This window comes from Jaculus jaculus, chromosome 12 (genome assembly GCF_020740685.1).
Source record: "Jaculus jaculus isolate mJacJac1 chromosome 12, mJacJac1.mat.Y.cur, whole genome shotgun sequence".
Lineage (NCBI taxonomy): Eukaryota > Metazoa > Chordata > Mammalia > Rodentia > Dipodidae > Jaculus > Jaculus jaculus.
In genome coordinates this window covers 88862301-88873665 of record NC_059113.1, presented here as the reverse complement: position 1 = coordinate 88873665, position 11365 = coordinate 88862301, and the positions used below count along the sequence as shown (strand labels likewise).

At 46.3% G+C, this 11365-nt stretch overlaps 1 protein-coding gene across 1 annotated transcript; it reads left to right on the top strand.

Annotated features, from left to right (window-relative positions):
* The first annotated feature begins 549 nt into the window (after positions 1-549).
* Positions 550-11088, top strand: Ucp1 (uncoupling protein 1). The gene is made up of 6 exons (XM_004655833.2): positions 550-680; positions 1426-1624; positions 5885-6085; positions 6176-6277; positions 7431-7611; positions 10974-11088. Exons 1-6 carry the CDS (start codon positions 552-554, stop codon positions 11086-11088), a joined length of 927 nt encoding a protein of 308 aa, XP_004655890.1. The 5' UTR covers positions 550-551.
* The last annotated feature ends 277 nt before the right edge of the window (positions 11089-11365 follow it).

Here is an 11365-nt window from a genome sequence, read left to right as displayed (position 1 = left end):
GACCCGGAATGAGCGCCCCACGCCTGACTCCTCTGGGCGCATTCCTGGCACCACTTTTCGCCTGGATCTCTGAGGTCGTCCTGCAAATTCCGTGGCGCGCCCCGCTGCTCTCCACGCTAGCCGAGGTTGGCAAGCTGAAGAGGGGCAGGAGGTGCCACCGTGAGGGGGGTCTCGCGATGCCCGTGGCGCGCCGCGCTCTGCTGTGCCCTCCGGATGCCCCGGAGCTGGGCGCCCACCGCGCGCTGGACCGACCGGGGCCCGGCTGGGCGAGGATGGGGTGGGAGGCGCCCGGGTCTTGGGAGACCACGCCCCTCCTCCCGCGACCTGGGTATATAGAGCCCTGCCCAAGGCCGGGACGCTGCGGCGCCCGACAAGCCCAGGGCAGCGGGACCTCCTGGCCCGAGGCACGCGGTGGGCGGGACACGGCGCGCCCCACTTGTGCGCCCACGCCACCGGGGTGACCGTCCTAGAAATCAGAGACGGCGCCCGAGGGAGAAGGGAGAGGAACTGTCACCTCCTCCGGGCTGACTCTCCGGGGTCTCTGAGCGAAGATGGTGAGCCAGACAGCCACGGACGTGCCCCCTCCCACCATGGGGGTCAAGATCGTCTCCGCCGGGGTGGCCGCCTGCCTGGCAGACGTGATCACCTTCCCGCTGGACACTGCCAAAGTCCGACTGCAGGTAGAATCCAAGGGGCAGGCGAGGGGTGTCTGGGCAGAGAGGGGACAACTGTGCTTCTCCCTTTCATACCTGCTTTGGCATACCCACTCTTTCTCAGAGAAGGCTGGTAGCCACCTTTCGACCATTGGCTTCCCTGGTCAACTGAAAAACCAGAGATGAGGGGTTGACCTACCAAGCAAGCGCTTTCAAGGATCCTGGGTGTTCTAAGTAATATAATCACTGTCGAGTTTATAAAGCCAGTCTCTCCCCGCCCTTTGTTTCTTTGATTGAGCAAGGCACTTTCCATCCTGCTTTTTTAAAAAAAGATTTATTTTATTTATTTGCAAGGAGAGGAAGAGAGAGAGAGGGAGGAGACACAGAGAGAGAATGGGCACGCCAGGGCCACGAACTTCAGATGCATGCGCCCCCTTGTGCATCTGGCTTTCGTGGGTCCTGGGGAATCGAGCCTGGGAACCTTGGCTTCGCAGGCAAACACCTTAACCACTGAGTCATGACTCCAGCATCCCATCCTGCGTCTTCCAGGGCTCTGGAGAGAGTTCTTGGGGGGTGTGAAGCCAGAGTTTCGGTGCTCACAGCGAGCAATATATCTGCACACGCAAATATGGGAAGGGGGGGGAGGTTGCTGGGATGGAAATTGAAAACAGGAGCCCATGCGACATGCCATCCAGTCCTTGTCACCTAGGACCTCCTCCTCCACTGTGTCTGCTTCCAGCTCGCCCTGACCTGCGCCTTTCTCCTTCTCCAGATCCAAGGCGAGGCTCCGAACTCCAGCGGCATCAAGTACAAAGGCGTCCTGGGAACCGTCACCACGCTGGCGAGGACCGAAGGGCCGGCGAAGCTGTACAGCGGGCTGCCCGCCGGCATTCAGAGGCAAATAAGCTCCGCCTCCCTCAGGATCGGCCTGTACGATTCGGTCCAGGAGTACTTCTCGGAAGGGAAAGAAAGTAAGCGAGGCATGCTCCTGGGAGGGGCCGATAGCCCCGGGCTGGGCTTCAAAAAAAAAAAAAAAATGCAAAATGGGGGGCTGAGGAAGCAGCTCCGTTGGTAAAGTGCTGGCTGGATCTCTAGCACCATGTCAGGAGTGGTGGTCCCTGCCTATCTATCATCCCAGCACTGGAGAACAGTGTCCTCCGAGTCTAGCCTAATTGGTGAGTTTCAGGGGAAGGAGAGAGCCTGTCTCCATATAAGAACTGAGGAAGAGACACGGCGTGATGTCTGATCTACACACACACACACACATATGCAAACAACAACAACAACAAAAGAAATGTAAAATAGATTAGTCTTGTAGCTCCACGGTACAGTGCTCACCTAGCATGGGTTCAGGATTCCACTCCAGCACTCCTGCCTCCCTCCCCAAGTAAGGCAAAGTGTAGTGGGTATCCTAGCAAATGGCGGGATATTATCAATATTTATCCTTCTACCTTCCCCACATAGGGACTCACTGTTCTGAGAAAGAAAAAAGTATGCAAATCAATTCTACAGAATCAGGTTTATACTTTGAATCATCCAGTCGGTGGTGGACGTTTTCTGTCTATGGGGGGGGGGGATTCTGCATGTGGAGATCATGTTTAACCTAAACTTCTCCCAGCAGAAACATGTCTCAGAGACACCTAGGGAGCTTAGTCAAAGTCCATATGCGGAGCACCACGGTCCTCTGAATTGGCACAAATATCTAAGCCGAACACAGACACACAAGTACTGTCCGTGTGAAGGTCTGTGTGTTCCTGGATCAGCATTGCATTGTCCTGTTCATAGCTATAGCAAGAAGAAACAAACTCATAGGATACGGAGCTGCCCACTCAAGTGATTTTTCTGCCCAGGCCATTTACTCACTCATTGGGTACTTAAGGCATCAAATGAATCTAATATATTTTGGCAACATTCCATATTTGGTTTATCCTCTTCACTGAGTAAGCTTGATTGAAGCGCCACGTACAGAAACTATGCTAGGTCTACAGATGACAGCTGTCACTACAGGCAGGAGCCCCCAGTTCAGGGCATGGGGCTCACAGGGACGAGTTAACAGGTGACTTGACACCATGCCAGATTGTAGAGCACAGTAAAAAGAGGACGTTTACCTGCCAGTGAGGACACGGTCATGCAAGGCCCCCTAAGAGGGTGTGCGTGAGTCCGGCCAGGGAGACCAGGAGAGATTAAAGGGTCAGCGAGCAAGAGGTAAAGAAAAACCTCTCACAGGAAGATCATGAATGAAACCTCGTGAGGAGTAGCAGTGAGAATGAAGACCTCAGGCCAGAAAAGCAGGAAGGAGCCAGGTCGTGCAGGGTCATGCAGGCCGAGCTAAGGGGTTATGCCATTACAGTGATGGGACTTCACAGGGGCACACACATTGAATCCCAGAATTTGGGAGAGGCATGCAGGTAAGAAGATTTGTGAGTTCAATATCAGCCTTGGCTACCAAGGAAGACTATCTCAAAAAAACAAGGGCAGGCCAGGCTAGGGAGCATGCGGGAGGCAGAGGTAGGAGGATCGCTATGAGTTTGAGGCCAGCCTGAGACTACACAGTGAATTCCAGGTCAGCCTGGGGATAGAGCGAGACCCTACCTAGAAAAACAACAACAAAAACACTAAGGGCTAGAAACGGAGTTTAGTGGTAGAATGCTTGGTCCTGGGTCCAGTCTATACCACAATAAAATGTTAAGCAAGGAAGCGTTGTCAGTACGTTCAAATGTTCAAAATACCGCCTTGGCAGCAAAAGAGGTTGTGTATAGGTCATAGTCAAGTCATTAAGTAAGAAATAATCAAGGTTTGCTTTTACTTGCTGTGTCCAGTCTGTGGCTGGTTTAGCCAAGAGTAGATGTGAATGTGGCCCAACACAGAATCATAAACGTGCTGAGTGTGACTCAACAGTGAGGTTCTCCAGTGAGAAAGTTGTAGACATTCACGTCCTGTCACAATGGCCAAAGGTTGGGCAGGCCCGTGTGGCAGCAGGGCAGGAAAACAGATGCCAATCACAATGGGTTAGAGAATATCATTGAAACTGAACTTGGAAAAACTCAACGTGAGGCTCAAGAGACAGGAAGAAATGTAAGATGACTTGATGTTTCTAGCACAAAATACCATTTCTTGAGGGAAGGAAAATAGAAATTGTCTTAGCAGGAAGATGAGTTCAGAAAGACAGCCAGGTAACTGTGATTAAAAATGGCCAATGGCATGCAAGCTAGGATAAAAGTGCCAGCTGGATTCCATGAGGAAAGAGAGAATGATCAATGGAGGAGGGGGGGGGGAAACCAGGGGAGGAAACTTATTTGAGAGAGCATGAGGGAGAGAAAGAGGCAGATGAGAAAGAGAGAGAGAATGGGCACGCCATGGGCACACCAGGGCCACCAGCCACTGTAGACAAACTCCAGGGGATTGCGGAACAAAAGGGTGTGAGAAGCTAAGACAAGGAATACAGCCTCTCTTTCTCTCTCTCTCTATTCTCTTCCCCCAAGGGGCTTGACTGGGGAATGAAGAAGGATGGGCGGCTTGGGGATTGGAGCATAGGCTGAGTGCATCAAAATAAGGCTGCACACGTAGGCCCAAAGGGAAGGCAGTTGTCATACCACAACATTTTCAGTTAAAAAATAATTATCTGGAGCTTTGGGAAATAGACGAGTCTTTAAATTATTGCCTCACAAGCATGAAGATCTGAGTTCAATCTACTATACCCATGGAAAAATGCCAGGCATAGCAACGCACCTGTATGTGATGCCAGTGCTGGGGAGACAGAGATAAGAGAATCCCTGCTGCGTGTTGGCCACTCAATCTAGTCTACTTGGTGAGTCCCAGGCCAATGAGAGACCCTGTCTCAAAGGAGGTGGGCAGTGTTCCTGAGTTGAAACCTAAGGTTGTCCTCTGGCCTGCACATTCAAGCACACACGTGTGCACACCCACCCACACAGGCATAAAAATAAATTAAAATACGGCCAATATGAAATATGTTCATACAAGAAAGTTCTCAATTAAAAATAAGTTAAGACAAAAAAACAAATAAATTATTTTTTAAAAGATAGTTATCTCTTATACGCTCAGCTCCTTACTGAAAATGAGGAGAAAATCCCTAACCACAGTAAGAAAAGCTGCTTCCAGTTTTTGTATGTTGAGAGATGCTTCATCAATGTTATTTTAATTCACTCTCCTCCATGAGGGTGTCATCATTATCCATATTTTACAGGCTAGGAGACAGAATTTGAGAGACTGAGAGAAGCCTCGTCACTCATGTTTTATAACTTTATATTTCATTATAGGAATGACTATTGGGTTTCAAGACTCACTGTAGTTTTCTTATCTGTCTTCAATAACACGCACTAATTTTTCAACATTTCAAGACAAAACTCGCTTTCTCAGCTTCTTGTTTGTAAATTTTCACCCTCTTCTTTGGTTGTAGCCTAGTTTTACTGATGCTTCCCATTAAGGCAATTTGTTCACCAGAATTTCTCTAAGACTGCTACAGTTGATCATTAGTTTTATCATTGACAGGAGACCAAGCATCCCTGGAGACTAGATACCGCCTGTAGTTAGTTAGGGTAAATATTTAAAAATATTTTATTTACTTATTTGAGAGAGCATGAAGGAGAGAAAGAGGCAGATGAGAGACAGAGAGAGAGAATGGGCATGCCAGGGCCGCCAGCCACTGCAAACAAACTCCAGATGCATGCGCCACCACCTTGTGCATCTGGCTTACATGGGTCCTGGGGAATCCAACTTGGGTCCTTAGGCTTTTCAGGCTAGTGCCTTAACCACTGACCAATCTCTCAGCTAAATTCAAGGCCAAGATAGGCACTCTTTTCTTTTTCCTTGACAAAATAAATAAATAAATAAATAAGGCTAGCTGGGCATGGTGGCGCACGCCTTTAAGCCCAGCACTTGGGAGGCAGAGGTAGGAGGATCACCGTGAGTTCGAGGCCACCCTGAAACTACATAGTGAATTCCAGGTCAGCCTGAACTAGAGTGAAACCCTACCTTGAAAAACAAAAAACCAAAACAAAATAAAACAACAACAAAAAAAATCAGGCTAGCACCACCATGTATATATATCTTTTGACACATGACCAAGCATTCAAGAAGTAGAAAAAACTTAAGAACACAAAAACACTCACAAGTAAGAAAATCAAAAATGTGGTTGTATTCAGCATCTTGATTGGTTTTGTCCTAATAAGTCTCTCTCTCTTTTCTTTTTCTTTTTTCTCTTTCCTGGATAGCAACACCCAGTTTGGGAAATAAGATGTGCGCTGGCTTAATGACCGGAGGGGTGGCAGTGTTCATTGGACAGCCCACAGAGGTGGTAAAAGTGAGGCTCCAAGCGCAGAGCCACCTGCATGGCATCAAACCCCGTTACACCGGAACTTACAACGCCTACAGAATTATTGCAACGACAGAAAGCTTTTCGACCCTATGGCGTGGTAACTACCATCTAGGCAACGCTCTAACTATTAAGCACCGTATTAGAAACTAGGGTTACTCAACAGTGTCTCCTTTTTTATTTCCTCCAGGGACTACCCCTAACCTGTTGAGAAATGTCATCATCAATTGCACAGAGCTGGTGACGTATGACCTGATGAAGGGAGCCCTTGTGAACAACCAAATATTAGCAGGTAACAATCTGCTGTATGTAGCAAACACGTCTGTGCCTCATAACCAGCTCTTGGAGTTTCTTCAGCCATAACATATTGAATTTCTTAATCTCAATAGGATCCTCTTTAAAAAAAAAATTAAACAATTTTGAATGCCCAAAAGACCCAAACTTTAAAAGCATGCTACAAAATATTTTTAATTTTTTTTTTTTTCTAGGTAGGGTCTCACTCTAGCTCAGGCTGACCTGGAAGTTACTATGTAGTCTCAGGATGGCCTTGAGCTCATAGTGATCCTCCTACCTCTACCTCCTGAGTGCTGGGATTAAAGGCTTATGCCACCATGCCTGGCTACTTTTAATATTTTTTAAATTTTTATTTATTAGAGAGAGAGAGAGAGAGAGAGGGAGAATATGGGTGTACCAGGGCCTCCATCCACTGCAAATGAACTCCAGACACATGTGCCCCCTTGTACATCTGGCTTACATGAGTACTAGGTAATCAAACCTGGAAAGCTGTGTCCTTAGGCTTCATAGGCAAACACCTTAACTGCTAAGCCATCTCTGCAGCCCCATACAAAATATATATATTTTTAATTTTTATTAACATTTTCCATGATTACAAAATATGTTCCATGCAAAATATTTTTTCAACATTCTTTTGTTTCAATTTTGCTGCAAAATTGCAAATGGTTGGTTGTGCCAGCATTATTTTCATTTAGCATTGATATGCATATTTTTGTTAGAGTCTCATTTTCCACCAGCAGACTGCAAGTGTATCCCAAAGTGTTACTTATATGTGGCGCTCACACTGATCTCCTCATAGGACAGCTTCCTAAAATAATCTTCAGGTAGTTTCTACAGACATTGATTTTCTCCTTTGACAATGACTTTAATTCCATTAAACAGTATTAGATCCTATGTATCAGGCATCATTCCAGACCCCAGTGGCACTGAGAAATGAGCATTTTCCAAAAATAATAGATCTGCAAGTGGCTGTTCCACTCATGATGCCGTATACTGCTGCCCATCTGTTTCTAGCGTATCTGTACTCATTACATTTTGTGTTTGTTTATATGATATCCATGTGGATCTTCTGTAACCAACAGGCTCATAGAGATTTGATGGATGGACAGCTACAATTACTGGTGTTCACCTGCTTCCTTGGTCCCTTTCAGATGATGTCCCATGCCACTTGCTGTCTGCTTTGGTTGCTGGATTTTGCACAACATTCCTGGCTTCTCCAGCGGATGTGGTGAAGACAAGATACATCAATTCTCCAGCGGGTCAGTACCACAGCGTGCCCAGCTGCGCAATGGCAATGCTCCAAAAAGAAGGGCCAACGGCGTTTTTCAAAGGGTAGGTCACGACACTGAGCATCTGTGTGCACCTTCATTGTGCTCAGGGTGCTTGCATGCCTTGGCACCCTGTGGAGCTAAACAGCTGGCATTTAGTTTACCAGCCTTAGTGTATGCAGTAGACTTAAACTATGACTCTGCCTGGCCTCAACTGTCTTCAAACACACCAATTCTACTGTGCTAGGGAAAAAAAAGGGAAAATTAATGTACACAACGCCGGTGATCATACTCAGATCCCTGCACATGCTATCAAGCATGCACTCTATCACTGAGTCTAACTTAAAAAATTCTACCAAAGCAAAACTAAAGAAAAGACATTCGTCACCAGTCAGAAAAGTAATGCAGAAAATGTGTCTTGCTAATGATTTATACTCACCTAGAAACTTCCATTGTGTGATAGGCCACGCTTTCCCACAAAGTAATATTTTGTTGTTTTGGACAGCACCCTCCTGAGAAAATACAGTATGACCAAATGTACAGATATATTCAACAAGTATCGCATTAGTGGTAAGATAAAGGAGTCTATAATCTATCATATTGCAAGGCAATGTCTTAGAACTTAGAAGATGAGCATGAATGTATCATACGCATTATACAAAAGGTTCTAAGACTAACTGCACTTATGACACATTAGTACAATTGATATACACTAGAAAGTTAACTTAAAATGGATATACCACTTAATAATTAGGCACTTAACACTTTTATGTTTTTCAAATTTAAAAATTAAAATGAGCTGAACTGGGTGTGGTGTCCCATACCTATAGTTACAGAACTTGGGAGGCTGAGGCAGGAGGACTTTTATGAGTTCAAGGCCAGCTCAGACTACATAGTGAGTTCCAAGCCAGGCCTCATCTAAAAAACAAAAACAAAATACATAACTAAAAACCAGGACTGGTAGACTCAGTAGATAAGGTACTTCCTGTGCATCCATCAGTACGCGAGTTGGGACCCCCAGAACACACATAAAAGCTGAGCATTGTAATGGATGTCTACAATCCCAACATGCCTACAGGAAGAAGGAGGTAGAGACAGGAGGATCACCCCAAAGCTCGCAGCCCAGCCCTAGCCAACAGAGTAGTGACCAATAACCAGTGAGAAACCCTGCTTCAAACAAGGTGGAAGGAGAGGACTGATACCTGGAAGCTATCCTCAGAGCCTCTCACATGTGCCATGGCATGTGTGCACCTATGCTCACATCCATAACACACACACACACTCACATATAAATCCTCCACCACCACCCCCAAAACAATCCCAAACAAAAACCCAGTTGTGCCATATGTAAAAAGAAAATGCCATAGAATGCCATTTCAACGAGTGATCTTGCATTGCCAACCGCATGAGGACAGAACATAAAGCAGCACCCCAGGGCCGCAGAAAGAGAAGTGGGGGGTGGGTAGCATTTAGTGCGCACAGTCTGCTTGAGGGGACACAAAGCTCGCCAAGTTCGATGGCGGCGTTGATCTCACAGATGGCGGTGTTGATCACACACTGTGAATATATACTTCGTGCTCCTGACTTGTACATTGAAGATGCTTGAAATGACACATTTTATGTTACCTATATTTTTCATAATTAAAAGCATCATGCACATAGGAGTCTAGAGAAATATATGAGCAGACTTAGGAAAACAAGACACCCTGGGGAAGCCAGATGTGGCAGCATCCGGGAGGCAGCAGCAGGAGGATTTAGATAAATTTAAAGCCAGCCTGGGCTACCTAGTGAGTTCCCAGCCAGACTAGGTTACGTCATGGGACCTTCTCTCAGGGGAACAAAACAACAAAAATGAAAACTCATTGGAAGATACTTATATATCTTTTAAGGTGATCCAAAGTACATGTAACTATTGTCACATTTTTCCTCTTGGAATGCCCAATGGCTGTAAACAGGCATTTTGAACATTTTGGTAGAATTCTTAAAATAGGCCTCAAACCAAAATCCCACTTAAATCTTAACACTTTCCACAGTTGTTAGGTGGAGACAGCCTTTCTTTCCTGACTGGACTGTGGGCCGCTCATGAATTCATCACCCTCTTTACTTTCTCTTGCTTCTTCTCGGGGGCCCTAATACTTTTCTATCTCTTGTTAAGTCAGTAAAGCAAAACAAAAAAGGAGAAAAGACTTATTGTAATCAGAAATCCAAATCAGGGGCTGGAGAGACGGCTCAGGGGTTAGGTGTGCTTCCTGCTCAATCATGAGGGTCTGGCACCATCAGAGTTGGAATCTCCAGATCTTATGTGAACAGCTGGGCGTGGCCACACACACCTGTCTTCCCAGTGCTGTGGGTGAGCAGAGACACCATCAGAGCTAGGGCCCCGCAAGCTCCTGTAAAGCAGAGAGACTCCAGTGGAAAACAAAGACGAGGCAGGAGAATGAGGGAGCAGACATCGGGCGTTCTGCTGGGGCCACTGTAGGCAAGCGCTCTCCTGCCACAGACTAGATTTTGGGGCACCACAGCACACACATACCACACCACACCATACACACACACACACACACACACACACACACACACACACACACACCCCACATTACACGGACATACACGTTCATACATACCATGTATATGCATACATACTTATAACATACATACAAGCAAGAAAAGAAACCCATGTCAGAAACGAGGAGGCTTGCTGAAGTTCTGTGGGGGTGAAGTATATCTCTGGTCGTAGTGTGATCACGAGGGCTCTCCTATCTAGAGGCAGCAAGGGACACAGAGAGGAAACTAGACCTTCTTCTGTAGAGGAAAGGCAAGGACCAGAGAGATACCTTCATCTTCTTCCCAGAAGAGTTTATGAGAAGCAGACACTATTTAAGAATTTCAGGGCTAGAGAGATGGCTTAGCAGTTAAGTGCTTGCCTATGAAGCCTAAGGACCCTGGTTCGAGGCTGGATTTCCCAGGACCCACGTTAGCCAGATACACAAGGGGGTGCACGCGTCTGGAGTTCATTTGCAGTGGCTGGAAGCCCTGGCGCACCCATTCTCTCTCTATCTATCTGCCTCTTTCTCTCACTATCTGTTGCTCTCAAATAAGTAAATAAATATAAATGAAAGAAAAATTAAAAAAAAAAAAGAATTTCAAACTAGGGTCACAGAGATGGCTTAGGGGTTAAGGCGCTTGCCTGCAAAGTCTGAAGACCCAGGTTCAAGTCCCCAGTACCCACATAAACCAGATGGCCAAGGTGGCACGGCACATGTGTCTGGAGTTCATTTGCAGTGGCCGGAGGTCCTGGTGTGCCCATTCTAATTGTCTCTGGCTATCTCTCTTCTCTCTCTCTGCTTGCAAGTAATTAATTAATTAATTAAATATATTTTTAAAAAGAATTTCAAACTAGCTGAAGGGTAACTTGCACCTTTCTAGATTCGTGCCTTCCTTCCTGCGTCTGGCCTCCTGGAATGTCATTATGTTCGTGTGCTTTGAGCAGCTGAAGCGAGAACTGATGAAGTCAAGGCAGACGGTGGACTGTACCACATAAGCCACTTTGAGAAGAAAACGAGTCTTTGCCTAATAAAGACAATTCAAACCAACAACTCCACTCCCTTTACTCAGCCTACAAAGAGAAAAGAAATTCTCATAGAGAGTTTTAAGTTTTTTATTTTTTTGGTTTTCCAAGGTAGGGTCTCACTCTAGCCCAGGCTGACCTGGAACTCACTATGTAGTCTCAGGGTGGCCTCAAACTCACAACAATCCTCCTACCTTGGTCCCCCAAGTGCTGGGATTAAAAGCACGAGCCACCATACTAGGAGATTTTC

Excerpts from the sequence above, each read along its gene's own strand:
- Ucp1 (XM_004655833.2), top strand. The coding sequence starts at position 552 with ATGGTGAGCCAGACAGCCACGGACGTGCCCCCTCCCACCATGGGGGTC. Across the intron at positions 6,086-6,175 it reads CTTTTCGACCCTATGGCGTG|GGACTACCCCTAACCTGTTG; the intron begins GTAACTACCATC and ends TATTTCCTCCAG. Across the intron at positions 7,612-10,973 it reads CCAACGGCGTTTTTCAAAGG|ATTCGTGCCTTCCTTCCTGC; the intron begins GTAGGTCACGAC and ends GCACCTTTCTAG.